This window comes from Syngnathoides biaculeatus, chromosome 20 (assembly GCF_019802595.1).
Source record: "Syngnathoides biaculeatus isolate LvHL_M chromosome 20, ASM1980259v1, whole genome shotgun sequence".
Taxonomy (NCBI): Eukaryota; Metazoa; Chordata; class Actinopteri; order Syngnathiformes; family Syngnathidae; genus Syngnathoides; species Syngnathoides biaculeatus.
In genome coordinates this window covers 10278497-10298526 of record NC_084659.1, presented here as the reverse complement: position 1 = coordinate 10298526, position 20030 = coordinate 10278497, and the positions used below count along the sequence as shown (strand labels likewise).

Sequence of the window (20030 nt, the reverse complement as noted above, 5' to 3'; positions counted from 1 at the left end):
ACGATTTTTATTATTATTCTAGCCCTGCCCTTGCCTTGAGAACGTGAATTTGACACATCCGAATCTGTGGAGAAGCAGTTTACAGATTGTCTTATGTCTAAATCAGTGCTTGAACAGTTGTGTGTATTTGTTTACCACACGTTTCATAACATGGGGACAAAAACGGGCCGCGGCGGGCAGAAGAGTAATTAAGACGCTCGCGTCTCAATAATAAACGTCTGCTAATAGTTAGCACGCGTCAGCCAAACCCTTCCCCGAAGAGGACTACAAGCATATTAACAAGTCATCATTTTCCTCCTCTCATCACGGGTGAGTACCAAACATATAGAATAGAACGGTTTATCACTCCCCCAGCCCCAAAAGGCAGCTTGCTGGGCTAATGTTGACACTGCAGTCACCTCTGCAGAACAAGAGCAGACTGTACTGTTATGTAACAATCTAGGGAAAATAAAATAAACCCTGCATCAATCTGGCTGAACATTTAGTTGACATTTTCCTGTGTGGAAGATACCGTACTTCCTTTTCTCTCACCTGACTTCCCGTGCACAATAGCAGTCCTGCGCTCTGGTGTTATGTTACCACTTTCACTTGTCTGGAGAGGCAGGAGAGCAAACTGTAAGATGCAATAATTTTTTTTGCATTAAGATAGAGATTCGTCTCAACTACTGTTTGAAGCCATCTCGTGCATGAGTTTAAAACAAAAACACTTAAACATGTTGAATTGTGAAGTGTAAAATAAATCAATGTTTTTACACCTAGTCCCGCAAAAAAAAAAAAAAATAATAATATCACCGCCATGATAAAAATTTCACACACTTCTAAAATGAAAATGTTATGTCCTTAATAGTTAAATTCATCTAAACCGTACTAGACGGACAACAGTAACACGATTTTTCATCTACCACTAGAGGGGGCCTGTGCAGCACACCGTGAGATTTGTAGATGTCACAAAAATTCCAAATTCCAATTTTTTCTGCCTTTAAGAAAAAAGAAGACAATGATACTTTTGATAGCTGTATTATTATTATTTATTTTTTTGGAGAGTTCTTCCCCTTTTTCTGGGATTGCAATTGTTTACTCGAAAAATCTCAGGCAGGTCCAAGTGCCCAATTCAAATATGATCCCTGTGTCCATTTTCATGAACATTTCAAGTGACATACTCATATGGCTGTCTCTTTTTTTTTTTTTTTTTTTTAGAATAGTACCCTCATCTCCCTTGCTAAATTCGTCGGGAACTATTTTGGTACCAGGCTGTGTACACCCCACGCACTCTTTCCAGTCGCCACCCACATTTGCATTGTTAATGAACGGTTATTTCTGACTTTCCATGGCAAATTAGTGTTGCGAGCCGGCTCGCGCATTTGCCAGGCAAATGGCCCTTCCGTTCTCTCCCCTTTTCGACTGATACTTGGTTGTGCTCGTAACGAAGCCAAAATAAGCTGCAAACCAGATTGGAATTCCTATCTGTCAGAAAAGTCGTTTCAAAGTGTCTTCCTTGTGTGGTTTATGTTGCTGTGCAGTGTCTGTATGTTGTTCAGTGAAATATTTGCTCTTTTTTTTTAACCTATCTTCCCATATTTGCTGAAAATATGTTCATCCGTTTTCTTTTGCCGCTTATCCTCACGAGAGGGTCGCGAGGAGCGCTGGAGCCTATACCAGCCGTCAACGGACACCCTGAACTGGTTGCCAGCCAATTGCAGGGCACATAGAGGCAAACAGCCTCGGGGCAATTTAGAGTGTCCAATTAATGTTGCATGTTTTTGGGATGTGGGAGGAAACCGGAGTGCCCGGAGAAAACCCACGCAAGCACGGGGAGAACATGCAAACTCCACACAGGCGGGGCCGGGATCGAACCCGGGTCCTCAGAACTGTGAGGCCAACGGGTTCGATGTCGCGATGTTTTAATTTATTTTGTATTATTTTTGATGGCAATCACTCAATGAACCTCGTGCACTGTCAAAAGTGAAACTCAAAAGTGTTCTGCCGGAGACAAATTCCTTGTGTGTTGTTGCACACGAGGCCATAAAATCTGATTCTGATTCTGATTCGTCATTTCACCCGTTGCAGCTACTGTTAGACTGCGTAGTCTACTTTGCCGTTAAAATTTGCCTGTATTTCGTAACAGTTGTGATAACTGCAAAAAGGTGAGATTTGTGACGGAACAAAATTTGTGAAAAAAAAAAAGCTATTGTGCATATTTGTTTCCCTAAAAGTGATTTCAAATTAGTTTGTGCTCGTGTTTTATTTGGGCCGAATACTATTGATGAGCCGCATGTGGGGGTGGTGTTTGTTTGTTTATTTGTATGGATGGATGGATGAATGAATGAATTATCATTATGCAACATGGGTTTATGATGGTATACATCCTCGGCACATGGTGTTGATGCTTTACGATCATCTGTATTCTAAGTACTTTGCCGCCATCTTGGAGCATCCATGTACAATTACTGTACAAACCACTTGTAGTGCCGTTTCATACATGCAGGTTTTTGTGATTTGTTGCAGGGCTCTGTATCTATCCCTTGCAAATAACGGGGGTTCGCTCCATTGCAGAACCGGGACCTCGTCATCAAAAGGTATGACCGTCACGCTGTCTTGACATGTCAGTGGAATTTTATTTAAACTTGGGGAAGTACAGATTGAGAAATTACTGTATAATGGTTTCCTCGTGATGCCGTAAAAATGTGCTCATACAACCAAGATGAAAAAAAATGGAGCGTTTCTCCAGGCCGGTAAATTCTATTGGCCAATACGAATCAATACTGATAATTTGTAATAACTGGAACGGATTAATGACATTTTAGTTCTTTGCAGTGGAGATAAGTGATTTGGCATCGCAATCGATTGAGTGAAAAGCTTGGTGATGGAATTAATTGAACTCATAAGTCAAGCAACTACTGTGGTTAAAACTGCCAATCTGTAAAATATAATTTCATAATGGCGGCACGGTGGATCAGCTGGTAAAGTGTTGGCCTCACAGGCTCTGAGGTCCTGGGTTTGATGCCAGACCCGTGTGCAGTTTACATGTTCTCCGCGTGCCTGCGTGGGTTTCCTCTGGGCACTCCGGTTTCCTCCCACATCCTCAAAACATGCAATATTAATTGGGCACTCCAAATTGCCCCGAGGTGGGATTGTGAGTGTGGGTGTTTGTCTCGATGTGCCCTGCGATGGGCTGGCAACCAGTTCAAGGTGTACTCCGCCTCCTGCCCGTTGACAGCTGGGATAGGCTCCAGCACTCCCTGCGACCCTTGTTAGGATAAGCGGCGAAGAAAATGGATGGATGGATGGATGGATGGATGGATGGATAAATTCATCATACTGCAGTCATTTCAAATTCATCTTCCAATACTACCCTCAGGAATAATTTGCTTGCATTCCTCCAACAATCGCGACTAAAGTTCTTCGTCTCTCAGTTGAGATGCATCACCTCAGCGTACTTCTTTGACACCAATTATCTATTATCATCTATTACCAGAAGCATTGTCAACATCTTAGCGTGTTATAGATTAAATGGAAAATTAAAAATGAAAAAATCAGCAAATAGCAGATGATCCGTTCCAACTTCCGTGGGGAACAAACAAGAAACGCGAAGACGCGAGGTTTTACTGTCGTAAGCGTGAAAAAAGTATGGCTTCTTTTGGCTTTTGCACCACAGCATGCGGGTTACTTTCGAAAAAGGGAGATTAAAAACAGTGAAAAGCATGACTGGATAGTTGCATAACCGTTGCATCAACTTTTGAATGAAAACAATCGCCAGCAAGATCATACCAAGCCACAACGGCTGCATTTCGTGTTTACTTTGAATGTACTGGAATCGACCTTGAACCCGTCACCATAATTTGATGTATCCAAGACAGTTAAGGTCCCGCTGAACTCATATGACGACGTAATTCAATCAGGCGGACTCTGCAATCATGTGCATAGCTGCAGGCTTTTTGAGGTTAGCGCGATTCATTGCTTTAGATGGAGCTGATTGATGCACACGTGCGGAGATGCTTTCCTTGTAGAGCGACCACAGCGTCCCTGCAGTTCCTTTCAAAGTAGCAGCCTGCTAAGATTTAATCATTTGTGATATTGATGACCTTTATGATGCAATCGTCTCCATCTGGCCATAAACAAGAGAGGAATCAGGAGTGGGCCTGCAAGTGGTCGACATCGAAAGTTGCAGTTTTGCACCACGACCTCCAGCGATTGTCGAAAAATGGTGAGATTTTGACCATGTGTTACATATTTTGCACAAGCTATTTTTACACAGTTTAGTTATGCATATGTGGTGTACAATTCGAAGAATCGCAGCAATGGTAAATATTATATGAACAGGGACCTGTTGGTAATGGAACAAGTTTATCCATCCATCCATTTTCTTAGCCACTTATCCTCACAAGGGTTGCAGGGAGCGCTGAAGCCTATCCCAGCTGTCAACGGCGGGGTACACCCTGAACTGTTTGCCAGCCAATCAGAGGGCACATAGAGACAAACAGCCGCACTCACAATCGCACCTAGGGTCAATTTATAGTCTCCAATTAATGTTGCATGTTTTGGGGATGTGGTAGGAAACCAGAACACCCGGACGAAACCCACGCAAGACACGGGGAGAACATGCAAACTCCACACAGGCGGGTCCGGGATTGAACCCGGGACCTCAAAACTGTGAGGCCAAAGCTTTCCAGCTGCTCCACTGTGCCGCCCGAACAAGTTTAATCATATTGCATTTTTTTCCTCGAAATTTAGCTAACTGTGTGACTCTTTACGACTGTCAATTTTTGTACTTAGTTGTATTTGTTTTGGGCGCTATTTAAGTCAAGATTGACGGTACAGAAAACTTTATCGCATATACTGGGCAAACAGTCTTATGCAGTTATCAATGCCTATGTACGCTTATTGTATGTAATGTACACATTTATTCAAGTACAATATCCATTTTCATGTACAATATGTCGTCATGATATCATCTTCCCACCATATATGTAAGCACATTGTTCAAATTGTTCAAACCTTGGACCTACATGCGACTGAATTTTAACGTTGATCAGAGTGGTGCTACTCGGAGAGTCGAGTATTTTTTTAGGGGCTGCTTGGGGTTAAAAGTTTGAGGACCACTGGTTGAAAAGGGGGCTCGTCGTCGCAATATTTTTGGAGCGTCCACACATACAGAGATAAGGTTGGATGTTAAACTTGTGTACCACATACATAGTTAAGTAAACACACACACGCATGCACACGTGTGTGTGTGTGTGGTGGTGGGGGGGGGGGGGGGAGCACTCTCTGCTTGTCTCCTGCAGACGTTGGCAGCCCTGCAGCACCAGCCTACATTTTATAGGAGGCGGGCGAAAAATATGGTGATGTCATTTCAATGTCTCTCGCACCCCCCTTCTCCCTCTCTCTGGCACACTCTCTCACTCTCTCTCTCTCTCTCTCTCTCTCTCTCGCTTTCTATCATTTCCTCCTTCCAGGGTCAGTGTTGTGAACATTATGGTGCTGTCTGCTGGCTGAGCTGCACGAGGTAGGTTGCCTGCCCGACACTCTCTCTCTCTCTCTCCTCTCTCTCTCTCTCTCTCGCACATGTGCATGCGGCGTTTATAATCCTGCGTTTGATGGGATTCATCTGCTGTTTGCCAAGATCGCCCTTTAGGAAGTAACCCCTCAGTTTGTTTAGCATCGGTCGCTAACAAACGCCGATGTGAGTTGATGAATTCATGATGTTCCGAGTCAAACACATGTCAAACCTGAGACCTTTCCACTCTTCACCTTTTCACATTTAGAATCCAAAGGGAGCGCGTTTTAAGGCGGAACGTGCCGACATCTGTCTGGGCACCTGTGTTTGCTCTCTCGCACTCTCTTCTGGTGTTACGTAAGAGGTATCGCGCTGTCTCCCTCTCTCTCTCTCTTGTACACAGAAACGTTCAAATCGGGCAGCGTGCGTCATTTTCGCAGCACACCTCTGTAGTAGCTGTGTCCCCGTCCACGGTCACGGTTAAAAATCCACTGCATTGTTTCACCGCTAAGAGGATTTGAACACGCGTTGGAGGTCATCGCAGTCTCCTTGACACCTGGTGGGGTTCAGTCCTTCAGTGCTTGTCATCCGCCTCATCAGCATTCCCATCCGCACGTCGCTCCGGCAGATCGGATCGCTGGAGAGCGTCGCTCTCGTAAGCATTGTGCGATCCGGGATATCGCAAGGTGACACGATCGATGCGGGATTAGTTATGGTCACAGTCATCTGGAAAAATATGTCACACTGGGATGAATTAATATGGCACCCCGGTGTGTCATGAAAGTCAGTCAAAAAAAAATGCTTTTCTTTGATGTGTAATTGATATCACAGTGAGACCCGTTGTCATGTTATGAAAAGAAGCCGTTTATTTCGTCTTCTGCAGCTCTTCCCAAGTCGTTTCTGTGTTGTCAGCGTCAAATATCGTCACGTCTCTGCCAAATATCACACGACAGTGATGAGAGACGCCTCAGAACTGCAGTAAGTTTTGCTCCATTTTGGTTTGATGACCAAAGAAGGCGGTTAGACAGGATTTTGGGACTTGCTACAATATGTCGTGCTGCTTTAAAGGGCAATATACGTCGGGGTGAAGTTTGCAACAACACCACGGCACCACTGGATCTTAGAGACGATGTGCTCCTCCACTTTCTGTTGGAGGGTGTGCCACAGATGCTCGAAAGGGGCCAGTAAATCGCTTTTACCATCACCATTGCCAAGTGTCATTTGAGGGGTGTGGTCGCATTTGTGAGATACTCTCTGTATTTTACTGTGTCAAAGAAAACTTCACGCTAGCTATAATTTTATAAAGTACCTGTGGCTGAAAACCGAAGTGTGGAGAGTCTTTGTGCCGGTCCCCCCCTTCTTGGCACCCGTTCGGGATTGTCCGCATCACTCGCGACCAAATTCTCAAATTTTGTTCTATGTGACAGAAGAGTCTCTGCTCGGATGAAGGGCAAAGTTCATAAAAGAGTGGTGAGCCCGGCCATGATGTACGGATTAGAGACGGTGGCACTGAAGAAACGACAGGAAGCACAACTGGACGTGGCAGAAATGAAGATGTTGAGGTTCTCGCTCGGAGTGACCAGGTTGGATAGGATTAGAAATGAGCTCACTAGAGGCACAGCCAAAGTTGGATATTTTCGAGACATGGTTAGAGAGAGCAGACTTCGATGGTTTGGACATGTTTTAGAGGCGAGAGAGTGAGTATAGCTTGAGCTCGAGCTTCAATGGAAACCTAACGGGACAAGCCGAAAGAAAAGAAGAAGACTCGCGACCAAATTCCCGTTCACCACTGAATCGATTAACATTCCCATCACTAGCGTCCCTCCCAATTTCGTCAAGATTGCATTCGTAGTCATTTTGTATTGATTGATGTTGATTGGTTGACAGTGTTGGCCTCTCATTGGCCTTCCCACCCCTCATATTTATTATTTTTCATTCCCTGACCTACATAGATTCTTGCATTTGCCTCCCCATAAGCGCGCCCCAAACTGGGACAGCTGCATGATTTCATTGGATCAGGCAAAGTAAATCGCCCGTTGCCCGCTTTTACCATAACTTTGACGTCGTTGAGATTTGAACAAAAATGAGGTTTATCAAGCCTTCGGCGAAGGCGCAGCTAGCCTGCGTTATTTTTCCCTCCTCCCACCTGCCTGTGCGCCCGCCACTCTGTTCTGATTCATAGATTGATTGCTGAAGCATCTGTCTTCGTGTGACAGGTCCTTGAGAGAGTCGGCCGGATCAGAAATGTGCGTGTGTTGGTGTTGCTGCACGACTGTCGCAGCAGGTGACTTCTTTATTAGTCGACCGACTCTGTGTCCGTTTCATTGCCGAGATGTCCTCCTGGCTACCGTCTGATGATTTGTATCTTTATAAGCATGGTCGCAGCGCGGTGGTGGAGCAGTTAGCACGTCTGCTGAATCTGGAAGTTTGAATCTTTCTTTTGTCCCCCATTCCAATATCAGGCATGCGAGTTGAAAACTGAGTATTGTACGTTATGTGTGATTGTGAGTGGGTTAAGGTTGTTTGGATGCAAGGTTACTTGCAATTGGCTGGTGACCAGTACAGGGTGTAGACATTGTCTCGTTCCAGTTTATCCATCCGGGGGGAGTTGCTTCAGAAAGGATACCCAGACTTCCCTTTCCCAGCCACTTCTTCCAGCTCTTCCGGAGGGATCCCGAGGCGTTCCCGGGCCGGCCGAGAAACATAGTCTCTCCAGCGTGTCCTGGGTCGTCCCCGGGGTCTCTTTCCGGTGGGACATGCCCGGAACACCTCACCAGGGAGGCGTCGGGGAGGCATCCAGATCAGATGCCCCGGCCACCTCATCTGGCTCCTCTCAATGCGGAGGAGCAGCGGCTCGACACTGAGCCCCTCCCGGATGACCGAGTTTCTCACTTTATCTCCCATTTTGAGAATATGGAGAGAATTCCAAAATGCAAGTGTAGGTAAGACAGAGTGAACGGGAACTTTCTCAGTCCACTTGGGTAAAACAAGATTTCTAGCACAGCATATTGTACAGTGTTGCATTGAGATACCCCAAGTCATTGTTCACCATTGAAATGGATGAAAATCTCATTGATCCGTTCTAGTCTCCCAAAAGAATCAAGAAACATTTTTGTAATACATTTTATAATTTGGAAAAACCCCACTCTGTGGTATGTTACTTAATAAAATTATCCAGTCAGGACAAAATTAAAAGAATTAAACAATTTTGACCACATTTTTGTCTTGAATTTCACGGCTTATGCTGCTCTTTGTGGTGTTTGTGTCATGGAGATGGTCACACCTTCTCAGTCCGGTGCGGTAAATCATAACATAAGTTGAGACCATCCCCTCCATCCGCTTTCTATACTGCTTATTCTCATCAGGGTTGGGGATGTTTTTACCATGAATTCACATGATTTTCCTTTCTTAGTAACGTATTCTTAGCTCGCTCCTAATTCTTAGAATGATTGGAATCACTGTCATCGTTTCGCTACAGGCTACAAAGGCTTGTGCTTGACCAGATAAATTGAGGTTGCCCTGGAATGTTGTCAAAGGCAACAGAAAAGTACTTCTGTTATATCTGTGTTCAATTGAGAACACAGCAACAGTGTTTAAAAATAGTGGCATGTTCGGTTCAATCCACTACACTGATTTCACTTCCACGTTCCCAGGGTCCAAAATGTGTTGTTACGTGAGAAAGATGCGAGTTACTAATCAATGTAAATTATTACATTCAAGCCGATTCTCCTCCCTACAATGCTGGACACTATTCTGAATAACTTGCAAGGATTACATTTCTATGGCACACGTCTCGTGGACCTCACTCGAGTCCGCATCAAACCGCATGCATGAGCCTAATGTGTCGCACTTTAGGTGTCCAGCGAGCCCAGCCGACACCGATTGCCGCGTGGAGCTAAACTCTTGTCACGTCCACTCAATGGACTAAATGGCAACCACATGTAACCGTCCCTGGATAATAGACAAGGGTTAAAAACAATAACATGCCTCAAGGCTTCTATAGGGCAGCAGGGTGAAAGCAAATGGAAAGAGTGGCGTATTCTGAATTTCCGCGGGGGAAAACCGCTTACAAGGCTGATCTTAGAAATGTTGTTTATTGAAGATCAGAGTGAAGGAAAGCTACATGTTGACAGTTGCCGCTGTAATCGTTTCCTGCAGCGTTAACCCTTTTGTATTGCTTCACTCTCCTGACAGATATGCACTTATCTGAGCAACGCTGACAGCCCCCCCGGCTCAGCTCGAACATGACCATGAAGTCTTCGCCCGAGTCCCAACAGGAGACCGAGACCACTTTGGTGAGCCGATACACTGACGGCATAACGCACGGTACATGGCACACAGGATCCCCGGTCCCAAACGGACAGGAGGCTTTGCAAACTTTTCCAAGAAAAGCAGTCGAGACACTTAAAAAGTTGATTGAGGTTTTTGAAAAGTGACGTGTCGAAACACAGGATACCTCGGATGGAAACTGAAATTGTCTCATGCGCAGCCCCATACAGATACATCCACAAGCTTATTATCCATCAAGTGCATATGCTCTGTTAAAATGATTGTTGACTGTGATGGTTTCACTTAACCATTCGCTCATCAAATCTTATGTCACCGCTGTAGTTCTTCACTGATGAGACATTTCCAGAAGTACATTTGATTAGCCTTAGTGATTACCTGAAAGTGCTTCGACATGCCAATCTCCCCAAACAGTAAAACTGCCTGCATGCGCTACATAATGAGATCTCAGCGAAGGCAAATCAAGCAATGCAGTTATAGAGATGCAGGTTTACTTAATGGAAGCGCAAATGATGATACATTGAATGCAAGGTCGGAGCTGTTGTCGTTTTATTTTGGTTGCTGATGGAGTTGAAACTTCTCTCACGGTCAAATCCATATACCGTAATTTCCGGCCTACAGAGCTTTCGGATTGGATTATAAGCCTCCCCCCGGTGCTTTTGTAAAGGAAATACAATTTGGTACCTCCGTAAGCCGCATCTGTGTAAAAGCTGCAAGTGCCCACATTAAACCCACGTTAAAACACAAAGAAAGACGGCACACAGAAAGCGTTTTCAAAGTTTTAATACATTAGCTAGCTTAACATAGCAACAAGACGGTAGCACGAACAGGGCTGTTAAAAATAAAAATAAAAAAAACAGCCGCAGCAGCTACACAGTAGCAACATGGTAGCACAGCACTAACAGGGCCAGTTAAAACAAAACATACCTAAATCACTGAGGCACGGCAGTAACACAGCAGCAACATGTTAGCGCCGCACTAAAACTAGTGCGGCGCTAACAGAGCCGGTTTAAAAAAAAAAAACATAACAGTAAAAATCACTGAGACATGGCAGTAACACAGCAGCAACACGCTAGCACAGCGCAAGCAGGGCCAGTTTCAAAAGAAAAAGAACATACCGGTAAAAGTCACTTCCTTGGCAAATATAGTCCACCGATCTAACCCTTACCTTTTCCGCTCGGGTGACCCCTTCTGGCCGTGAGAACAAAAAATGCACAAATTAGCCGGATCACCGCATAAGCCGCAGGGTTGAAAGCGTGTGGAAAAAAGTCGCGATTTTACAGGCCGGAAATTACGGTATTTGTTTTCACCCAAAAACCACAAAGCACACGGTGTGTTTTGTGTCAGAACATTTTGTTATACCTGAGTCACTTGCCCAGCGAAAAAGTCTCTTATTACTGATGGGAGCGCCAGTCAGCGCCAGCGCAGTATTGTGCCACTTCCTTTCATTCGACTCCCAGGTTAGTCGTTCTGCCCTTTAATTTCACCTTCACTGTAATCCCCCTTGTACCTTTTTCTTTCCCAGTGAGTGGGAGGGCAATTATAATTGCAGATAGCTCGATAATGTCGCTGCATTTCTCCCACAGAGCATCAAACAAAAAGACACACAATGGGATTATTGGGTTGCAGACCCAAAAGCCCTTTGCCCCCGCGTCGAGTATCTCAGCGTGGCGTGAATAATTATGAACGCAGACCCTTTTTTAGCGTCTGCGCGATCAAGGACACTAATGACTAAAGGCTTCTGAAGTCACATCGGCAATGAACTGCTTCCTTTCATCGCTAAAAATTTCAAGAATTTTATCAGACTGCCCAGGGATGCCGCGCGCGGTGGTGTGTTATAACCTCATCGCGCATTGCCAACTGGTGCAAGATGAAGACTGTGGGACGTATTGTGTCAGCGCCTTGCGCGTTCGCTTGACGGGCCGGGCCGGGCCGGGCCGGGGAAATGATGAGCCCTTGAAAAATAAACAAAGAGATGAAAGCCTCTGGGAATCATGCCAGGTTGTCTTCACACGCGGACATGCACAGTAAAGGGATGTGGCCGAGAGGCTGGCAGGTGTTTATTAGGGGTGAATTCATGCTTGCGCTGCAATTACTCGGAATCTCAAATCCAACTCAGAGAACAGAAGTGTGTTTCCTCACATAGTGCCTTCCTCTTGCAGAGACACCGTGACCCAATTAATCGCAAGCCCGTAAAAAATTAAGCACTGCTCTTCAGACAGATGCATCATTTTTTTTCAACCCAAGAAATAAAGCTAACCAGATGGGTTTTATTTAACTTTATTAAGACTGAAATGATCCTTTCGTAGTAGACGTCATGCACAAATCCTACCGAATAAATAAATGCCGTGACACTACATTTGAGTTATTAAACAGCTCCCCAGCCACTATATGAAGAAATATGGTCTTTTTTTTTTTATTCTTGTTGCTCAGGTACAATTTTAAATATCGCAAGATTAGATGTTCAACAGTTAAAAAAAAAAAACAGGATGTGGGTGTCCTGGAGGTGGCGTTAATATTTCTCCTCTGTAGCAGATCGAAGTTTTCGCAATATTAGAGGCTAAATATGTAATAAAACCCCCAGCTTGGCACAATTTACTAATACTGCTAACAAACAACCAACATTGGTATGCAAAATAATACCATACCAACACCATAGGTTAGCCTTAACCCCCCCCCCCCCCCCCCTTCCAAGAAAAACTTTCCATCCATTCACCTTTTCAGGGTCGGGTCGTCAGGGAAGTAGCTTCAGCAGGGATACCCAGACTTCCCTTTCCCCAGCCACTTCTTCTAGCTCTTCTGGAGGGATCCCGAGGCGTTCCCAAGCCAGCCGAGAGACATATTCTCTCCAGCGTGTCCTGGGTCGTCCTCGGGGTCTCTTTCTGGTAAGATGTACCCGGAACACCTCACCAGGTAGGCGCCCGGGAGGCATCTGAATCAGATGCCCCAGCCGCCTCATTTGGCTCCTCTCAATGCGGAGGATGAGCGGCTTGACACTGAGCCCCTCGCAGATGGCCAAGCTTCTCGTCCTATCTCTTAGGGAGAGCCCCGACACCCTACAGAAGATACCTGGATCTTGTTCTTTCGGTCACGACCCACAGCTCATGCCCATAAGTGAGAATGGAAACGTAGATCGACTGGTAAATTGAGAGCTTCGCCTTTTGACTTAGCTCCCTATTTACCACAACTTTCCAATCTTTCCTTTTGCCTAAAAAAGACACCTTTGAAATGAAACCGTTCCTCTAATTTTAGCTCAACCACTACAAATGAGATCTAAATGCCAGAGCGAGGCGTAGGCACTCTTTCTTCTCGGGAGCAAAAATGTCAGCTCGCCTGTCAGGAACAAGCTACCCCCGGCAAAAAAAAAAAAAAAAAAAAAAAAAGGAAAGGTGAGTATCGGCTGCAGGCGGGAGTGAGGAAAAAACAAAGTTGCTTTGGCCTTTTTTGTTTGCAGAGCCACCGCGGCAGCCATGTTTGTTGGGACATATCGATTCCACTCAAGTAAATGAATTGAAGTAAAGGCAGGCGGTGCATTTAAGTACCTTGGCAGTCATTCCCGAACATAGTTTTGTATATTCTTTTATGCTGAGGTGCTGGCTGAGCTGGAGACCAGCAATCACCACGACATGGATTTATTGACGCTGCCGTGAGGACGAGCGTAAAGATTGAGTCGTTGGTACTAAAAACATGCATGTGTGTGCTCTCCTTAAAAATGGGAGTCATTATAGCGTCCTTGTTATCAAAAGACCCATTTGAAGCCTGTCAGGACACTTAAAAATACATTTAGCCCCGTCTGTGCTGCTGTGTCTCAGCACGACAGCGCATATGGTGTAAGGTTCGATTGCTTTGTGTGGTATTGATTGCTTGAGTTGGCTTCAGCCATCTGGAAGGTTATCTTTTACCAGGGACATTTCATCTTTGTGAGGCCTTAAATAGCATCTGGGCGTGACTTGAACATTTCAGTCACATAGCAGTCACATAGCTGTCCCGTTTTTTTGTTTTGCCTTCGCTGTACGAGTACACCGGTAAGTTTAAATTTAGAGTTGTGTAACTCATTGTGCAGCACAACGCTGGGTAGAACTGACTGAATTAGATGCAGTGCGGTGATGACAGAGAGAAGACCCCCAGACCCCCCCCCCCCCACCATCGACTAAGTCCAGAGCACAGAAAGAAAAATATAGGAGTTCAAACGTGCAAGCCGACAAGCATCATTTCGACCAAAATAGCGACAGCTACTAGACTACGAGCTAAGTAGACTGTCGATCATGGCCCTGTTCAATGTTGGATTGCCTTCTCCTGCGAAACAAGACATCTCCGTTTGTGTGAAACTAAAATAAAGGGTTTATTTCAGAAACATTTCACTGCAGGCAGTGGCATCTCCTTTGAAAGCCAATCACGAGCCCATGCATCTCGAAATCATCACAAACACATCGCTTGTCGCGTACGTCCAACAGCAAAAGAGAAACCCAATTAACATTGGATTGCTTTTTACAGACATTAGCTATCCGCTGCTCACGAACAAACAGCTGAGAGATTCTCCCATGCAGTTAACTGTATTTTGGGGTGATTTATTGAGTGCTAATTGGATTTAGTTTACAAAGTATGTCCATCCATCCATCTTCTACCACTTATCCTGCTCGGGTCGGGGATCCCCAGACTTCCCTTTCCCCAGCCACTTCATCCAGCACTTCCGGGGGGATCCCGAGGCGTTCCCAGGCCAGCCGAGAGACATGGTCTCTCTAGCTTGTCCTGGGTCGTCCCCAGAGTCTCTTTCTGGTGGGACATGCCCGGAACACCTCACCAGGGAGGGGTCCGGATTAAATGCCCCAGCCACCTCATCTGGCTCCTTTCCATGCGGAGGAGCAGTGGCTAAACATTGAGCCCCTCCCAGATGACCGAAGTTCTCACTCTCACTCTGCTCTCTAAGGGTGAGCCAGGACCACCTGCGGGGAAAACTCATTTCAGCCACTTATATCTGGGATCTTGTTCTTTTGGTCATGACCCAGAGCTCGTGACCAGAGGTGAGGGTAAGAACATAGATCAACCAGTAAATTGAGAGCTCCGCCTTTCGATTTAGCTCCTCCTTTACCACAACAGACCAATACAAAGACCCCATCACTCCCTCCATGCTTCCCTCACTCATTAACAGGACCCCAAGATACTTCAATTCCTTCACTTGGGTCAGGATCTCATCCCCGACTTGGAGAGGGCACGCCACCCTTTTCCGATTTGAGGACCATGGTCTCAAGATTTGGAGGTGCTAAATTCACAGCCGCTTCACACTCTGCTACGAGAGTCGGAGAGTGTTTATATGCCTATTGTCTCACGTGTTTAGTTAGGTTGACGAAGGTGATGAAAACCGGCAGTGGAGACTTGGTTGCATGATAAACACGGCTGGGTGGTCGCGCACTTGTCTTCCTGTGGGCTGATGTTGGTCGCTTTGGTTTATTGGTGCAGAAGTGCGTCAGTCAACATCAGCACGAGGGGGCTGTCCCTCAGGACGCGTAAGCCCTCCAATAATTGCTTCCGAAGACCAGACAAGATCCCGATTGTTGCTTCCACTTCAGCCTTTGAGAAAAAAAAGCCCACTTCTTTGCTTGTGCAGCCGTGCGGCGCTCTGATGATTTGTATGATGTTTTTTTTCCTGCCCTTGTAAAAAAGGAGACGCGCAGTCAAACGTTTGTTTGTGATGTAATATAGAATCCAATTAAAGAGAAGTACAGCAACAGAGAGCCCAGTAGTGTAAGACGAAGGAGGGGTGAGGCGACAAATAAACTCAGTAGGACATTTCGTGAAGGAAAGGGGGAATAAATGAGTGAGGCTGCCTGCCTCGTCTCCTCCCTTCAGTCGAAGTCGAGTCTTAGCTCGGTCGTAGCACGCCACAGCCGCAGCAGCAACGGCAAGCGCACCTCCCTCCGCACGGTATGGATTTCCTTTATCTGCCTCTTACGTGGGGGGCCGTAAACGAAGTGACAAAAAGGAAACACAAAGTCGGCACTCGTGAGGGATGCATGACTGACAACGTATATTTTTGTACGGTTCTCTTGTGTTATTTGGCTTTGCACTTGTACTTGGCTTTGGTCAACAACTGCGCTCATGTGCAAAGAATCCTGCTCGTGCAATTTTCTGACCAATAAATTTAACCCATGGGGGCAACGGGCAGAAGGGATGTTTTGTTTTGTCGCACGACAGCTGAGGAAACGTTCATCAACGCCTCCCGAGACCTTAACTAATGTTTTGGTATTTTTGCTAACTCATGAATTTAAAAAGCACAATATTTGTATATTGTGTTTGATGTAACAGACGGCGGTTTCAACGCCTTTTCCAGGAGGGCCGAGTAGAATTGTATTCAATTAGATAGCGCGGCTCTACACGACAGAGAGAGGACAGAAAAACATGCTCCTTTAATGCACTTTCCTCAAGTCCCATGAGGCTTTCGGGTACAATGAAAGAAAAACACTCTTCTGGCGTGTTAACGTTGGAGAAAGCTTTTTTATTCTTTTAGGGCTGTTGAGATGTCACGTGCTTTGATTTGGTGCATTTTGGGTTGGCGTCAACTGCTTGCTTGGAGCTGAACTTGCTGCTATTCAGTCAAAGGAGATGCTTTTTGCATTTTCTTTGACAATTTAAAACAGTTCCCCGGTGTCTTTACAAATGTTTTTTTTTTTTTTTTAATGTATGTATTCATTCGATAAAGTGTTTGAAATCATGAGCCCGCTATTCTGTTTGGCCATTGGGCTTGTTGCTATGATCTCGGGGGTGCATCTGGGGCAGTGCGACTATAGAGCTCGTGCACGTTCTGTGGAAACGACTCCGTCCTCTTTTGTTTTTTTCTTTTTCAATCATAGTTAATGAATGCGAGTTTGTGTAAAACCAGGGGTCATTTATTTAAATATTGGTATTTGTATTGAATACTAGCTGAAAAGATTGATGGATTCCGGCAAAGGTTAACGTGTGCCCGAACACGCTTCTGCGTTCACGAGCTGTCGCCCTGTCACTATGTGGGATTTATTCCTGATGAAAACAGATCCAGCAAAATGTATTTGGATGCGTCCAGACTTTTATACGCTTTCAAACTTTTCCGTGTAAATCTCGACGACTTACTCACCAGATCCATGTGTAGATCAGTTGCCCAAGACAAGCGGAAGCGAATTAACAGTCCAATTTCTTATCGGCGAAAACAATTAAATAACGGTCCTCTATGCCGAGTTTATCGAATTTTTCTACGTACCTTCGTTTATCTCCACCTTCTAAATGTCTAATGGTATCAGACAACACTCTGGGAGTCGTGCTATAAGACATATTTTCGTGTCGTCTCCAACCGCCAATGCTTTGTTAGACCGGCAATAGGGCGATGTAAACAAAAGTCATGTGATTTTATGGTGTAGGTGCACAAGCTGCATACCTACGACTACTACTTCTGAAAAGCGAGTCCTCATGAAGACTAGACTTTTATCACATGCTCGGACGTTGTCGTGCATTTTTGTGTGGTTCTGCTTATAATCGGGCGTGGCCTTGTCACAATTTCCACATCTCTTCCATGCTCCTTGTGAGTGTTTTCATTTTGCATTTGTATTTTTTTTCCACTTCATGTCAAATTTTAGCATGCACCACTCTGGGGAAAAAAAATGACAAAGCTGCTGGGTATTATCAAGGCAAGGTCCTACTGTGTTTATATTTTAGCAATTTAATTTTTTTTTTATAAATATGTCCCCTATTTTTGAGTTGAATCGCCTCTCCATTAGAATTCAATTGTAGGACTGTGTTGTAATTTTTTTAAAGACTCCAATGTTACACAGCTAAAATTTTCCCACCCCCATGCTCACTCACCTCCACGTCGCGTCCCTCAGCCCGAGTTCCCTTGCCGAGATGAAACCAAGTCAGTCCCGCTCGCCGTGGGAGGCCGCCCACTTCATTTAACCCCCCTGCACTTGCGCTGCTCCGAAGACAGACACACTGAAACGCTATCATCTAATGAAACGCAGTCTGCGTGGGTAAAAGTGTCAGGTTGAAATTGTCCTTCGCACCACCTCCAGGAACTTTTATTATAAATACCGAGAGAGGATGTTTGCTATCTCCTTATAGATTTCCTGTCAGTCAGGCCATAAAATGACTTTCCTTTATGTTCTCTTTCAATGTTATCTGTTAAATCTGCATGTCTGCACGGTAGAATTCCTTCGAAAGGTACAATAATTCCTCCATGTGATTCATTGCCCACTGTGTGTGTGAGACGGGGGCGGAACACCCCCCCCCCCTTTTTTTTTTGCTCCCCTACTTGAGCTGACAGATGTGCTAGTTCTTAATGGTTCAAGCCAGTGTGACACCAGTGCAGCGCCTGCTGTAGTTTTCACACTCTGTGAGTGGGAAGCAGCAGGGATGGGAAAGAACAGGAAGTTGACACTGGAAGGATCTACACCTCCACCGACCAGTGGAGGTATGGAAGCAATTTGGTGAGGTGGCTGTGGAGTTTTTGACCAACTTATTCAATAGAATACAAGTGGGAGAGAAGATGCCAGAAGAATGGAGGAAAAGAAAAGTGTTCTAGTTCCCATTTTTAAGAACAAAGGGGATGTTCAGAGCTGTGGGAACTATAGAGGAATAAAGATGATGAGCCACACCGTGAAGTTATGGGAAAGAGTAGTAGAGGCTAGACTCAGGACAGAAGTAAGTATATGCGAGCAACAGTATGGTTTCATGTCTAGAAAGAGTACCACAGATGCACGATTTGGCTTGAGGATGCTTGTGGAAAAGTACAGAGAAGGTCAGAAGGAGCTACAGTGTATCTTTGTAGACCGAGAGAAAGCCCATGACAGAATACCAAGAGAGGAAGTGTGGTACTGCATGCGCAAGTCCGGTGTGGAGGAGAAATATGTTAGAATAGTACAGGACATGTCTGAGGACAGCAGAACAGCGGTGAGATGAGCCGAAGGTGTGTCAGAAGAATTTAAGGTGGAGGTGGGACTGCATCAGGGTTCCGCGCTGAGCCCCTTCCTGTTTGCGGTCGTAATGGATAGGCTGACAGAGGAGGTTAGACTGGAATCCCCTCGGACCATGATGTTCGCAGATGATGTTGTGAAAGCAGGGAGCAGGCGGAGGAACAATTAGAAAGAAGAAGAAGACACTGCCATTACTATTACTAGTCAAAACAAATACGCTAACTTTTAGCATTCCAAGGATTCCATATGAGGCATTCATATTAGAGCAGAAGAATTCATTGTCAGTGTGTGATGGAAAGCTTCAAAGCGCATGTGGGTGTAGACTGCAAAACTTTTCTCACTGTCCTCATTCAGTTTGACATGAGGCCCTTTCATAATTTTTTCTCAATGGGAATGTTATGCCGTGGGCCGTCTGCTTTGAAGGTTGAAGGTCATTAGTGTCAAGTCACGAGTTGTCTGCGTTTCGGAGAACGCTGCAGTAATGCCGCAAAGATCCCGGTCTTAATACAATCACATCTAACAGCCGTTATAATCATTGAAATTGTGGTTTAACAGTTTATGAATAGGATTGATAAAAAAAAAAAAAAAAATGAACTCAACGAGCACCGTATCCCTATCGGTGCATTCTTCCAACAATGCGACAGTAATGACTCATCGATTTTAGTCGCCGGAAACACGTCTTCTGTTCTTTCTGAGTCACCGCCGTCGGCATCTCGGTGCAAAATGCTTTATTATGTGACCCGTGACTGGAATAGACGGGAGAGTTTTTGTGCAATGTTTGGGGTGAATGTCAAAAGTTGGGAGAGGGAGAAAAAAATGAAAAAAAAAAACAGGGTGGTTATCTCTCTCCTTCCCCTGCTAGTGAAAATAAATAGGTCAGAGAGACTTGACTGTAAGCTGCGGCTGATGTTTACGCATTACGTAACCTTGGATATTTTATACATAGTAAGCAAGCGCTCGTCATTAGAGTGCTGTAGTCAAGGCAGCCTTTGAAGGTTTTGAAATAAATGCCACGCCTCAAGTCTTTTTATTTTTTCCCATTTACATGTCAATACACTCGGCATGCTATTAACCAAACTGACCCTGAAAGCTCACCAGCAAAAATGCTAAGCGAAGGTGCGAAGTGTTGAAGTTAGTGCCACGTTTTTCGGCAAATATCGTTGAGCGCTTGACTCAAAAAGGGGAAGGAAACCTGCAAGCAATCGGTCGGTGTGCTAATTCTGGCAATTTTCACGGGGAGGGCCCCCCCCCCCACCCCGTATTCCGGGTTCGGTCACGTGACGTTCATGATGCAAGCGCGCGAGCTCTCGTGA

At 45.2% G+C, this 20030-nt stretch overlaps 1 protein-coding gene across 15 annotated transcripts in view; it reads left to right on the top strand.

The window, feature by feature from the left end:
* The first annotated feature begins 29 nt into the window (after window positions 1–29).
* The window catches only part of osbpl8 (oxysterol binding protein-like 8), a 51213-nt gene continuing 31212 nt past the window's right edge, over window positions 30–20030 (top strand). For 3 of the 15 annotated variants that reach the window (XM_061807549.1, XM_061807547.1, XM_061807546.1), the window contains exons 1-4: window positions 30–309; window positions 2506–2576; window positions 5454–5503; window positions 9689–9789. In XM_061807549.1, the coding sequence (XP_061663533.1) occupies window positions 9739–9789 (51 nt within the window). In that variant the 5' untranslated portion in view covers window positions 30–309; window positions 2506–2576; window positions 5454–5503; window positions 9689–9738. Of the gene's footprint in view, window positions 310–2505; window positions 2577–5453; window positions 5504–9688; window positions 9790–14936; window positions 15039–15496; window positions 15704–20030 lie in introns of those variants that run through there. The other 12 variants (XM_061807556.1, XM_061807554.1, XM_061807545.1 and 9 more) reach the window with 10 other exon arrangements.